Raw genomic sequence first — 14,112 nt, forward strand, 5'->3', positions numbered from 1 at the left:
TTCCTTTGGTGTCCCAGAAGTGAGGGTGGTGGGGAACTCACCCATTACTATAAGCTGCCTTTACTATTTATGAGTGTAAAAACAGTATCTTTAATAAATTGGTCTATGTCTTTGGACAGTGCATCTTCATTCAGCCCCTGGCTGCTCCTTTCTACCTTCTGAGCTTGCCATACCCATCTCCTCCTTCCGCAGGCTGGTTTTGGATGGGGGCATTCCCAAAGCAAGCAGCTGAGGGGGACAGGGGAAAGTCTCTGCAAATTAAAGGATATTACTGAAAAACACTACCAAGGAAAGAAACACACACCAAAGAAGTCACTTAAAGAAAATCCTCTCTGTTGATGCATTTTCCCCTACCACAAATGAGAAAAAGGCTACACTGGAGATGTAAAACCAAAATTAATTTCAAGCAGAAATATCTCAAGGTGCTGTACAGCTGGGACTTCCACTGTCCACATCCCACATCTTCATCTGACCTTTCAAAGTCAAGTGCAAATTTTCATAGAAAATAGTAACAGATACATCTGCAGAGTTTGTGGAAGGAAAAGTTTGTGTGCCTGGAAAAGTAATCAGCAGGACAACCTTCTCTAATGCCATAAAAAACCCCACAGCTTCAAACTCAGAAACTTTCTAGTTCTATTTAACTCTGAAGATAGGAAGCCAGGGGACAGCTCAGAGCACTTATAGAACATAATAAACCAATATATACAACAGCCCTGCCAACCTCTGTACACAGCCATATTTCCACTATAGCTCCTCCACAGACCAAGCATCCCACTCTATTCTCCTCAACAACTCCAACAAATGCCTCAGCTTTGAGGGGAAAAAATAAATATGTATCTACTGCTATGGAGTCAAGTTAGTTTCATCTGTTTGCAGCAGAAAACAACTCATTTACAGATAGCTGCAGCATGACATAGCACAGACTGTCTGGTCAAAGAACTCTTAGACAATGCTTTACAGACATTTCAGCTGTAGGAGCATGATCTATTAAAAAAACAAAAACCTTCACCAGCTGGGATGTGACCAAGCATCCTGAATGGAAATAAAACAAAAGACAGTGCACAGGAAGTCTAAACATCTGCACCCACTTGTGTCCAGAGAGAGAGCCATGCCAGAGCCTCAATGTGGTTAATTACCGTTTGATCCAGGAGCCTTCAGCACACAGGAGATGGTGAGGAAGGACAGGACTTGCAGTCTGACCTGTGCTATTGCCCAGTAAGGCTCTCCTGCCTTATACAAAGCCCCAGATACTAAACATCTAACCACAGATGACTCACAGAAAAGACAAAGTAGCTACACTAAGCAGGAAAATGCATGAAATAGGAAAAATGGAGAACAAGCAGCTCCCAAAACCCAGCCACTGTTCAAGAGTATAAATAGAAACAGTCCCCTTTTAGCAAGGTAAAGAAACAAACTATTCCATCCCCTATTTGTCTGGTAATTCAGAACATGGTTAAACTGATAACCATTTTTTATTCATTATCTTTCTGTTGTTCAGCTCAGTGCTCAGATTTCTGAGTCTTTGGTTTTGTCTCTTAAGAGCGGAATGACTAAAGAAGCACTTCAAGAACCACCTACAAAATGATGCAATACATGGAGGAAACCCAGGACAGTGGCCAGGAGACCCAGGACATTTGTCAGGCAGCTGTGGAATCCAAGAGGCAGCAGACATGACCAGGCATCGCCCCCCTGTGCTTTTGCTTGAGAGCACCTGCTTGTTCCTTGGGTAGACACCTTCGACAGAGTCCTTCGAGGAAGCACTTTCAACAGTGCAGAAATCAGGGTAAGAAGCAGGCTCAGCGCCGCCTGAAGGCTCGTGAGATCCTCCAGGCGTTGGGCTCCTCGTAGCGATTGTACAGAGGCTCCAGCCGCTGCTGCTTCTTCTGTTTGCTCAGCTTGGTTGGGTCAGAAACCTTGAAGAAAGCTGGAGCAAACTCCACCAGCCAGCGAGGATCAATAGTGGTCACTTCACGCATGTACTCCTTGGTGGTCAGCACCAGCTCGTGGTATACCACCCTGCGAAAGAGGACAACAGCTTTGGGGGATGGTTTTCCACACGAGACCTCCAAGACGTGCTCCAAACCACCCCCCCAGAAGAGCTATCCTCCTTTTCCTCTCCTACTTCACAACTATTCTAACTCCTCTTCAGAATGGCTTCATTCCATTTAAAACAATGTCTCACTCTCTCCTCTCCCATCCCCAGGAACTCTCACAGTTTTAACTAACTTCCACAACACAGAAACGCAGAGCTGCAGGCTTCAGGCCAGGTCTTGGCTCAGAGATCAGGCTCATCTCTGAACAGGCAAAAGCAGACTTGAAACCTCTCATTCTGCTCATTAAGAAATCAGCAGCTATACTTCAATCTGTGCTGCACAAGGAGTGCACACCACAACCCTTTCAGTTGTCAAGTCAGAACTGGAACAAAAGCACAGAACGTTGCCTTCCTTACCACTCTGGCTGCCTGTTGAAGAGAGCACTGGAGGGGTGGATGTAGACCACCTGTTGATCGATGAGTGTCCGATAACCCTCCTGGGGATCCTTCTTTGCTGCATTTCGGAAGAAGCCGCTGCAGATGGCTTTCTGGACTCGCACTGTTGCCTTCCCGCAGGAGACCACATCCAGCTTGTGCCTGCCAGACAGCAGTGAGAGTGGAAAAATAAACGACAGACCCCCACATTTGGGTGCGGCTACCAACATCAGAGTAGCAAACAGTTTAGCTGCTGTCGTGTCAGGACACTGCCAAAAGCCACTGCTAGCCTCTCAGTGTGCTCACCTGTCCATGATGCCCAGCATCTGCTTGCGGATGTCCTGAGCCCTGCGTAAGGATCGGGCCTGGATGAAGTTTTCATAGCACCAAGGATTTGAAAACTTGTTATTCTTCCAGGAGTTGTAAACGGCCAGCAGAGTGAGGTGGTCACCTTCTGTCTGATGGAACTTGGCCTTCTTTTGATCAGCAAGTGCTTGTTTATCCTAACACAGAAACATGTATCACCAGGTATTTATGTTGTAGAAACAATCCTCACACAACAGGAAGGATGTGAGCTGCTTCTCACTCACTCCCTGACCCTTGAAGTCTACCAAGAAACAGACACCAAATTCTGAGCAGTGAGGTCCAAGCAATGAGACTCTAAAGGTCACTGGGACCAAAAGTTACCATCAGAAATACATGAACAAGGAGTCTAACCAAGCTCCAAGCTTCTTTTGGCAAACATGCTGACTTTCAAGCACCTGAGGCAGGCACTCCAACTGTGACCCCGCTGCAGCTTGCTGCATCCCTTACCTTTGGCCTGTAGAACACATTCTGCACAGACAACATGGAGACTATGGTCAGCATTTCCTCGCTGCATCCCAGGTGTACAGACATGATCAGCATCTTACACAACATTGGCTCCAAAGGGAATTCTGCCATCTGCAAGAAATCTGTTTCAGGGCATTCTGCACCATCTTTTGGAAAACATTCTTGAGTTCTCTCAGAGCAAAAGAGAGCAATGCCCTTTCTTCCTTTCCAGAGCAGTGTGCTGTGCCCAGGATAACTTTACTCCATGTGAAACAAATTGTCTGTATTCACTATCACAACAATATCCCAATACTTAGAGAAAAGTTTTAAACCATTAAAAAGTAACTTTATAAGGGGAAATAGCAGCTGCTCCTTGCAACACAGAAGGTACATAACCGCCGTAAGTGAAGAGCTACCAGTAACACCGCGAACAGGAACAGAAACCCAGCAGTGCTGGGCGAGACCTTGTGCAGCTGCTCTCATGTCAGTGCCTGCAGCCCAGCCAGCACTAAGTAGTGTTCTGGTTTGCTTACCCTGCGCCCAAGTCGAGTGAGCAGCCCCTCATCATCCAGAGCCCCCAGAGTGTACAGCTGCTCCATGGCAGTTATAAGAGTTTCCATTGGGGGAGCATCCATAAAGTCAAAGGAGAGCAGATCATTGATGCCCATGGCCTGAACAGAGGGAGGGAGAAAGTCCAACTTAACACCATCAATGAGGCACTGCAGAACTCTAAGCAACCCCAGAGCCTCATGTCCTTAACCCTGGCTGTAACCACAGCCAGAACACATGGCTGTGTTTCTGCTCTCGAGATACTCTGCACTGGCCCATGGCTTTCACCCACCAGCAAGTTTCCCAGCCTGTTTCTTTGGTACTGTCACACACATCTTTCAAGCAAGATTATTCAGGCAAGCAGACACACAGGCTGAACGCTGGGTTTGAGGACTTCCTGCCTTGTGAACAGCTCAAATGGTCTGAATACACAGACCTAATACATTTCCACCTCTCCCCATTCCCAAAAAGGGGGAAAGGCAGCAGCTTCCCCAGCTGTAACGTGCTGGGTTAGATTCGTTTGTGGACTCCCAGAGGGATAGCGCTTCCTTAGAAGACAGGTGTGTTCGGAGATCAAAAATCCACTCTAAAGCAGTGTTCTTTATCTGTTCAGAACAGAAACACACATCATGTAGCAAGAGTGTACTGCCCACAGACTCCTGTTCCTCAAGTCTCCTGCAAGCACCTGTTCTGTGCAGCCGAGACTTGTTATTTAGTTGGATATTTAACACTATAACCCTCAACAGAAAAATGGAGGAGCAACTCAGCACCCAAGAATTGCATTTGGGGCAGTTTCCCTCCCAAAACACCTCTGCCCACTAGAGAGATCTGAAATTTCAGAAGTAGTAGTTAATAGGCTCGTAAAGCTGGAGACTCATTTACTGAAACTCTTGAGATCATGGGGGCTTGCTACAAGTTGATGAAATGCTCACCTTCAGGGAAAGCACTGTACTGGCCAGATTTGTCCTCTGGATTTCAGGCACGTTGGTGGTCAGCATTTCATCACGGTAAGCACGCTCTGTGTACAGCCTGTAGCATTTTCCTGGTCCTGTCCTCCCAGCCCTTCCTGCTCGCTGCTTCGCTTGAGCCTAAAGGCAAGGAGGCACCTCGGTGACCAGGTGCAAACAAGCACATCCAAACGATTAAACCATTCACTATCTCTCTTGCACCAACAGAAAGATTTCCAGCACGAGACAGGGAAGTACAGGGCAGCCTGCAGCAACCTCAGCAAGCTCTCAGTGTGGTTTTATCATCATCTGCCTCTGCTTCTGTGCACTTGGGACACCAGATGGCCAAGACACAGTACCAGCAGAAAGGTAAGAAGTTAAACCCAGAACGCCTACCTGTGAAATCGGGGTCACAACCAGCTGGTCAATCCCAGTCTTGGAGTTATAAACTTTCTGCTTCACAAAGCCAGGATCCACCACATAATAGATCCCATCAATAGTCAGAGAGGTCTCAGCGATGTTCGTGGCAATGACAACCTGCAAAGGAGACTGATTCAGCACCAGCTGTGTCTGGCTGCCAAGCCAGACGATGCATGCTACATGACACAGGCAGTCTGTTATCAATGCTGCTATCAAATTAGCATCAAAAGGAGAAATGTGTTCACAAAGGAACCAAAACAACTGTTAGCTGCAGTCAGTGATGGACAGGTTTGAAGTATCTACATTTGGGCTAGGTTTGAGCATCATGGGAAAAGAGCATGATAAAAATCCGTAATTAAAAGCAAGTGAAAGATAAACACTACGTTTCACAGCAGACTACACTGACTTCAGTGAAGATTTCAGCCTATCACTCACAGTCCATATTTAGAAATAGTCTTCCAGAGAATCTATTTATCTGCTGTTTGGTAGGAAATGTCCATTCATCCACCCAACAACAACAACTGCATTTAGATTTCACTGAAGTTAATATCCTTTAAAGGCAGCATTTGAATACACACTGAGAACATCTCATAGAGAGGTCTGCTACACCAGATGTTTGTCTACACATCACCTGCAGCTGTGTACACAACCAAAAACGTGCTCTGAGCTACAGATAAGGCACCTTTTCTCCAAAACTACATCATTTTCCCTCAAGTTGTAATTGACAATCAGAACTGATAAAGAACCACAAAGCAATACACCCACTAGCAAAATGGCTCAGCAGAAGATGAAGCCACACTTAGCTGCAATTACCTTTCTGCTCCCTGGTGGGGCTGGGTCAAAGATTCTGGTCTGCATTTCACTGGGTAAAGCTGAATATACTGGTAGGATAATTAACTCTGGAACATCAGGTCCTAGAGATTTCATCCTCTCATAGAGGATTTCGCAGGCAGTGTCAATCTCTTCCTGGCCAGTCAGAAACACCAGAATGTCACCTACACAGGAAGAAAATAAAGTCACTCTCAGAATCAATTCTGTTGAGTACAACTCCTACATTACAATGTTTCCATACACCACCTTTTCTACTTAAAGAGGGGATCTCAAACTTTTGCTAGCCCCTAAGCAACAACTCTTAGCCAGAAGAATCACACTCCACTTACTCCCAACTTTTTCAGCATTTGGCTTACTGTACTCGCAAACAATGGAGAACAGTGCTGAGAGTGTTTTGCTTTAATGCACAATCCATGACTTACAGAAAGATCTCATCTGCAGGTCCTGGAGCCCTTGGATCACCAATAATCCCAGATCACCCCCCACTCACCTGGTGGCTCCGTTAAGTGGATCTGCATTACTGTAATCAGACTGGCATCCAAATAATCTGTCTCTGGCTCTTTTGTGTACAGAATTTCTACTGGGTACGTTCTGCCAGGAATTGTGAAGATTGGTGCTTCATAGAAATACTGAGAGAACTTCACAGCATCCAGGGTCGCCGACGTCACGATCAGCTTCATGTCCTGCCGCTTCTGCACCGTCTGCAGCAGGATGGAAAGCTCAGGTCATTTACTGTCTCTGGGACTATTAGCACCTGGCACTTAAGCCAGAGAAATACAGCCAATAGTACTATGTGTTTTTATATCAGAGTGGAGAAGCAGCTCACCCCAGTAGCCAGAAACTCAAAAACATTGACTACTGAGGCCACATTTTGAGCCCTTTTTAGCAGTACCACCCCAGAAAGCCTTAGAGAGAAGGAAGAACTAAGCATGAAAACTCTGCTCATCTGTCATTGCAATCGACCTGGACTGCGAATTCTTACGGTCTCTGCTGAATTTTGCCTTCCCTGTCTTCATAGAGAGGCTCATTTTATGAAAATCTGGATGACAATCCCTTACAAGCACTTGCTTTGCTTCAGAAAAGGCTCCAGGAGCACAGGGATGAACATGTGTGACCCTGCATTGCTCTGCACACAGTGGAGACACTGGAGCAACAAGCATCAGCTGCTACATTACCTTCTTCAACAGTCCAAAGAGCACATCTGTATGTATGGTCCTCTCGTGGGCTTCATCCAGCATGATAATGGCATACTGGGTCAGATCAGGATCTATGAGACACTCCCTCAACAACATCCCATCTGTCATGTATTTGATGACAGTCTCGGGGCTGGTGCAGTCTTCAAACCGAATGGTGTAGCCAACCTAGACAGAGGAGTTGAACAGAAACTGAGGCTGCAGAATTAAGTTACCAGCACCATTAACTCCCAGTCTGACTGCTCTATATGTTCATTTTATAGACTATGAGGGAGCAGACAGACACACAACGTGCTAGCTCCAGTACTGATCTTCCCTACTTTTTCCTCATGTTTATTTTGGCACATTCTTCAGCAAAGAAATTCACCTCTTGTCCCAAGCAGCAACCAAATTCCTCTGACACCCTCTTCGCCACAGACATGGCAGCCACTCTGCGAGGCTGAGTGCATCCAATCTTGCCTCTTGACGTATACCCTGCCTCAGCCAGGTACTGGGTAATCTGTGTTGTCTTCCCAGATCCCGTCTCTCCAATAACAATCAGGATCTGGTTGTCATGCACAGCCTAGAAAAGGGTATAACAGATAAACTTGTAAAAATTGAAAACCAAAAAGCAAACAAACAAAATCACTACAGTGTATCCAGGACCAGACTGAGGCCTAGCTGACGCAGGCCAGTGCTCTTAACTCAGCAAGTCAAAACTGCTTAATCCCTTAACTGACTCATCCCTTACCAACACAAGCCTAGCTGCAGTTCTGACTCACATCAATCAATACCTGGATATTTATTAACGTGCATATACCTAATCCTTTATAATGAATTATTCCAAGCTACAGGTCTGCACTTATCACACAGCTGTTCACCTGTCGGCAAGCTGAACCAACAATCTTTATCGTGAATGCCCACTTGCTCAAACAAGAGCCCCGTTTCAAGAGTCTTACTTGTATCAGCTGCTCCTTCAGTCTGAAGATTGGCAGACTCTCTCTCTGCTCAATGATGGAAAGCTGAGTCTTCTTACCATAAGAAGCTTTGTTGCCACCAAATGCATGCTTCTTCCACTCTGGGATATCATTGGGCATCATCCCAATTCCTCGCATGTTTGCAGCTATTTGTCTTCCATCCACTACAAGAGAAATCATTTCACTGCTGCAGCTGGGTTCACACAGCCTCAATCCCCACGATCCCACTCCTCCTGCTCCATCGGCTATGCACTCTGTACTTGAGTGGTGAAGTATTTTAAATTCCTACATGTACAGCCCCACCATGGCATCAATTCCATGTAAACAAAATTGCTTCACCATCCATCACACCTTCAGCAATGGATCCTGGATGGACAGCAGGATATCCCGCACAGTTCCCTGGACATTCCCATTGACACATCAGTGGCAAAGCACTTTTCCTTTGCCCATTTAAAACAAGTACACAAATGGTATCAAGACATTTCTCCTGGGTGGCTCAGCTATCTCAAGGCACAGATCACAGCGAGATGTGCTTGAACATACCATCAGGGAGAGGATCCACCCAGTGTGTGTTGAGTCCCATGGGGATAGAATCCATCTCTGCTTCTCTCTGGGCTTGTTTAAGTTCTCGTCTTTCTTTAGCTAAAGCACTCTGCATCATTGCAGCCTGGGACAAGGAACCATCTGGATTCTGGGAAGTAAGAAAAGAGCTAAGATTTCAAGCACTCCAGTCCTTCAGTTATCACTCTGTCATCAGGCCTTTGTAAGTGTCTTTAGAAGGGTCTTTAAAAGATGCTCACCTTTTATCTACCTGATACTTCCCTTAGCCTAACCTCATGAACTTCCATGGTCATAACCAGCATGGGTCACCCCTACATTCTCCACTCAGAAGGATTACAGTCACACACCCTGAGAAGTATTTCTCTACCACTTTCCACTTTCAAAAGGTAGGAAAAAGCAGAACAGAGAAGGCATGTTCTAACAAACCTACGTGACGTGGATGCGGCTGTAGGCTAATGTATGTTCTGGTTCCATTATTCCACTTTACTGTCACAACTAAGCGAGAACCGACCTTTAGAAGTACAGAAAGGATCTTTAATTCAGTGGTGGCCTTTCATGCTCTCAGTAATGTCTGGGTGGAAAGCTGCCTGGCAAACTGTCAAATATCAAATTAATCAAGTACACTTGGTTTAGTCCTGGAAATCTCGTACCTTTACTATTTTGATGGGACTCATATCCATGCTCTGTTTAGTGTGCCCTCGAAGGAACGGTGGCTCTTCTTCAACTAACTCAATCTCAAGGTCCTCGTCTAAAGTCCACAAAACACAATTTTAATAAAAAAGTTAAACATCTTCCATGTGCTTTCTGGGCATTCCTGATAATGATGTACTTCAGTTTTAAAAGCAAAACACCACAAACAAAGACATAACCAAGGGACAACAAGGCTAGAGGAACCCTAGTTCCAAATGTTTCAGACAACAGCAAATTGTGAAATCCTTCATGTGCCCTTGCATTATCACTTGGGTTTGAATCAAAATGCATCCAGAAACAAGGAGTTTACAATAGTAAGACTACTTGTAAACACTACCTTCTTCATCATCAACTTTAGGAAGGATCCCAGTCTCTTCATCAAAGTCAGGAAATTCTTCCTTGGAAAGTACATTAGCTGCAATCATCTGGGAAGAGAATGAACACCATGTGGATGGAGTTTTATGGTGTCAGAACAAAGGACTAGTCCTACATCCTGGCACAGCTCTTTGCAGGTCATCCAGTCTCTAGTCTTCTAGGCCTTCTAAATGCTGTCAGTGAGACAGCTGGCTTAAGAAAGGCAGGACTGCACTGATTATCAGGTGTCACCCAAATGGCACCAGATCAGGATCATGACCCCCCAGGTCCGAGTACTTCTGGAAATTACCTGGTCCAAGCTTCTGCTCAAAGCAGGGCTAACCTCATAGTTAAAACCAAGGCAGAAGTCCCAGCTCACACAAAGGCAGCAATTTAGAGATAAGGAATAAGTTACACAAATAAGGAGCTGTATCCTAGTCTAGGATCTCCCCTCCCCACTGCCCTGAACACAAAGCCACACCTGTTTAATCTCCCATTTCTCTGGGTCTGAAATTCGAGTCAGGCGCTTCCGCTCCAGGCTGTCATCCTCCACCTCCGGGGCATTCACAAGGGACAGGTGACTGGGTCTGTCTGGGTTTCTCATAGAGGTTTCTTCATTGGTTTCTCCAACCAAGTTTCTCCTCCGGTTTGGATTCAAGTCTTCCCCAGTGTCTTGATCAACATCCTATATCAGATTGGATTCATCAATTGAATCATCAGTTCTACCCATGTTGTACGTACTTCTTACCAATCAGCACTGGCAGAATGATAACACAAGAGCACAGCAAAGTACATTTCTCAGAGAGACCACTGCTGACAACATCCAAACACAAAAAATGGGATTCTGCAGGCCTGGTACGTGAGGAAAGCACACCACAAGGCCTGGAACACTCTGCTCTGCTGCGGTGCTGGCAGTCGTTTCCTGTAAGTGCTCCTCTCACACTGGCGAAGATGAGCAGCAAGAGCTTGAGGCTTGCCTTGTTACTAAGCTAGCATGACTGGTCAGATCGCTGTTAGGAACATTACATCAAAACCAAAAACCTAGGAGCCTTTGGAAAATAAACAAAAGGCAACAAGCCACTTAAGAATTACTGTTGAGCGTTTAACTCCCGCTGGAACAGTTAGGTACCGGTTGCCATCAAAAAGAGCAAAAGAGAGGAGCAGCCAATTAAAAATGCACCAAAATCTCTACAAGTGCTACACAACATCTTCCATACCTTCATGCTCAGGCTGGTTTTGGATCCAGTAAAGGATAGCACTTTGACTTTGACTCTCTGTCCTTTGCTCACAACATCAGCAACATTGGCAACCCGTCCCTCTCTCCGAAGCTCCGAGATGTGGACCAGGCCCTCCCAACGCTTCCTGCAGATGGAAGAGGGGCAGGAGATGTTTTAAGTCATCATTGGTCCAACAATACTTTATCAACTCTTGCTTGTGTACATCCACAAACTGCTTTTCTCCAGGAATGTGGAATTAATTTTTCTGAAACAGAGCCCGGTACAGTTTCTTGCAGCCTCAACCTCTTTTAAGATATTCCCAGGCTTACTGTGAACAGCAGAACATACCTCAGTCCCTCCAGCTGTACAAAGCACCCAAACTGCATGATGCTGGTGACTTTGCCATTGTAGATGTCTCCAATGGAAGGCTCCTCGGGTGGTGGACGGTCTATGTGCTTGTCTCTCCACCTCTCACTGCTCTTCTCAGGGTGCTTCTCTCGATCCTTGCGGTCCCTACTGCGACTCCGACTTCTGCTCCGTGACCGGTATCTGCACTTGCCCCTGTTCCTGTCCCACGTTCTAGAATGAGACCTGGAGCGAGACCTGTGCCTTCGTTTCCTGTCCCTGCTACGACTTCGGCTCCTCCTCTTCTTCTTTACCCTAACAAGCAAGCATCACACACCTGCAGTGAACTCCCGCAGGAGAGCAGAGTGAGAGGGCAACAGCAACTGCAGGACCCATGCTGCAGAACCTACCGGTGGTCGCTGCTTCTTTGCTTGTCTTGCCTGTCTGCACTAGGCATCAGAGCTTCCAGTTCTTTAAGTGCATCAGCTGCCACTTTCACATCATCTTCATCCAGCATGTTCTGCAAGAGAACCACTCTGTTAGAAGGCTGATAAAGCATCTGCCACAGAACGGACAATCATCCGCTTATCTATTTAGAAGGCATACAAGATAAATTATGACCTTACCCTAATGTTGGGGTTGTCTGGCCTACAAAGGGCTGGAAACAATTCCTTCAGCTTTTCCTTCTCCGATTTGGGCTTGACAACAGTCTCTGCTTTTGCAATTTAAAACAAACAACAAACAACCCCCAAAACTTAGGAGAGAGAACATTCTGAATATGAAGTTTAACTTTCACGCGAATGAAAAGGTTGATACAGATTTTACAGAGACTTGACACAACTCAAAGATTACAATTTTATCCTCCTACAAATAAACTTCTGAGTAAGTCTGTGAAAAATACATAGCTACTCAATAGTTGGCTACCCAGTGTACTCAGTACACTTTTAGTGCCTGAACAGCCTAGCAGGTCTAGCACCACCACCAGGCTCCCAGTGCAACAACAGCATACAAAGTCCTGCCTTCTAAGAACGAACATTAACTGCATGGGTACCAATAAGCATGGCCCAAGACTACCAAAGACCAAGGATTTTGTCTTCCTTTCGGTACTGAAAAGGTAGGAGCATGGAGTGTACCTCTGCTCGTGGATGGCTTTGGGGGAGGCCGCATGGTCTGTATGAGACGCAGCAAATTGCTAATAAGGGAATCCTGAAAAAAAATAAAAGAACATTTTAATAGAGGAAATAGCTGCATAACTTTTTTATTATTAGAAAGAACTTGTGAAGGTTTATTGGACAGACAAAAGCACCTCAGTTCTGAAAATGCAAGCCCGCTTTTATGAAGTATTACTAGACTTCATACACACCCTAAAAAAATACAGTAAGTTGAACCTGAAAATTAGGATAATTGTTTAAATGACTTTTCAACTTATTTTAAATTGCCATTTAACCCAACCACAGCCACTTGAGGAACTCATGAACCCAACATACAGGGATCACAAACAGACCTGCAATAATATTTGCTTTCATAAAGGTTGTTTATTCTATATGTTATTTGCTCAACAAGAAAATAAGCAGTTCAAGTCCCCAAAAGAAAGCTTCACAAAAACTATATAATACAAAGATTTTGAAAAAGAGAGAAGAAGAAATACTCAAAGACTAATCAGTGCATAGCTTTCCAGTTGAAGAAAAGCAGTAGCACTTGCACTTCTCTCTTAAAAGATCTATAAAATGTATCGCTATAAAAAGAATACATAAATAACGTTCAGATCTCACTTACAGTGAACTCAGCACCATTCTTTAGAAGAACTGCTTTAAACGTGTCAAACGTAGTATTTTTCTCAGCAAGATTTATCACAAATTCAGCTACAGGAAAAAAAAAAAAACAAACAAACAACAACAAAGTAAACTAGGACAAAGAAAAGGTCGTGTAAGTACTTAACATTTAGATAAAAGCTGTTCTCCCCCGCAGCACCGTGCCCAGCAAGCTACCCAAGAAAAAGCTGCAGCACTGCAGCGGCTTCGCTTCCAAGTCCTTTCGCGCGAGCCGAGACCGAGGCGTTCTCTCGCTCACAAGCTTTTTGGCAGAAAAACCACGGGATTTTCTGAATTTGAACAGCTGCTTGGCAAGATGCGTCCTGGCCGACGGAAACGGCTACAACAACCCGTGCCACAGCGGCCGTCAGGCCCAGAACACCCCAAGGGCGCCCCAGAGACCCCCAGCAGTTGGGGCCGGACCCCATCTCACTCACCCAGGTCCTTATCGTTGATGCCCAGGTGATTGTCCAGCTCGGTGCACACCTTGGAGACCAGCGACAAGTACTCGAGCTTCGCAAGCTCCTCCACCGCTGCCAGGTCCGCCATGACTGCGCCGCGCACGCGCACGCGCGGCGTCACATCCGCATCGGGGGCGGGGCTCGCAGTGGGAAGGGCCCGAGGCGCCGCCCGGCCCGCCTGCCGAGGCGGAGGCGCCACGGGAAGCACCGGTCCCGCCCCGTCCCGCCCCACCCCCGCAGTCTGCACGGCCAGCGGCAGCTCCCAGCGCTCCGGGCAGCCTAGGCCAGGGTCTCACCCCCCTCAGCGTTAACATCTCGCTCTTCTGCTTTAAAACCATCACTCCTTGTCCTGTCACAACAGACCCTGCTGGAAGGATGGCCCCGCGGTGTGAAGAACACGAGGATGAGGCAGAGGGATCAACAATTTTATTGTAACAGTGGAGGCAGAGGTGGTCCTCCTTCCCCACCAGCCGAGTTTAAAGTGCTCACCCTAAACAAGA

General features: G+C 46.1%; 1 protein-coding gene across 3 annotated transcripts; it reads right to left on the reverse strand.

Annotated features, from left to right (window-relative positions):
• Positions 1–1,041: 1,041 nt before the first annotated feature.
• DHX8 (DEAH-box helicase 8) lies at positions 1,042–13,710 on the reverse strand. Of its 3 annotated transcripts, none has more exons than XM_009900853.2 (23): positions 13,589–13,710; positions 13,117–13,202; positions 12,474–12,546; positions 11,967–12,052; positions 11,751–11,860; positions 11,344–11,655; positions 10,996–11,140; positions 10,260–10,463; positions 9,762–9,849; positions 9,385–9,482; positions 8,717–8,864; positions 8,156–8,337; positions 7,585–7,779; positions 7,200–7,385; positions 6,515–6,725; positions 6,007–6,188; positions 5,170–5,310; positions 4,759–4,914; positions 3,811–3,948; positions 3,281–3,409; positions 2,774–2,970; positions 2,450–2,629; positions 1,042–2,016 (listed from the first exon to the last, which is right to left on the reverse strand). In XM_009900853.2, the coding sequence occupies exons 1-23, from the start codon at positions 13,698–13,700 to the stop codon at positions 1,797–1,799; spliced, it is 3,579 nt and encodes a 1,192-aa protein (XP_009899155.2). In that variant the 5' UTR covers positions 13,701–13,710; the 3' UTR covers positions 1,042–1,796. The 3 variants fall into 3 exon arrangements, with proteins under 3 accessions (XP_009899155.2, XP_054032937.1, XP_054032939.1); XM_054176962.1 differs by having other exon boundaries at positions 11,967–12,055; XM_054176964.1 differs by lacking the exon at positions 13,589–13,710 and adding an exon at positions 13,279–13,297 and having other exon boundaries at positions 11,967–12,055.
• Between the last annotated feature and the right edge of the window lie 402 nt (positions 13,711–14,112).

The sequence above is a fragment of the Dryobates pubescens genome, chromosome 36 (assembly GCF_014839835.1).
Source record: "Dryobates pubescens isolate bDryPub1 chromosome 36, bDryPub1.pri, whole genome shotgun sequence".
Classification (NCBI taxonomy): Eukaryota; Metazoa; Chordata; class Aves; order Piciformes; family Picidae; genus Dryobates; species Dryobates pubescens.

Bases quoted from the DNA above. Each gene is read 5' to 3' on its own strand.
- DHX8 (XM_054176962.1), bottom strand. From the start codon at position 13,700: ATGGCGGACCTGGCAGCGGTGGAGGAGCTTGCGAAGCTCGAGTACTTG. The intron at 12,547-13,116 runs GTAAGTGAGATC...ATTTTTTTTCAG, and splicing joins AGAATGGTGCTGAGTTCACT to GATTCCCTTATTAGCAATTT. The intron at 11,656-11,750 runs GTAGGTTCTGCA...CTTGCTTGTTAG, and splicing joins CAAAGAAGCAGCGACCACCG to GGTAAAGAAGAAGAGGAGGA.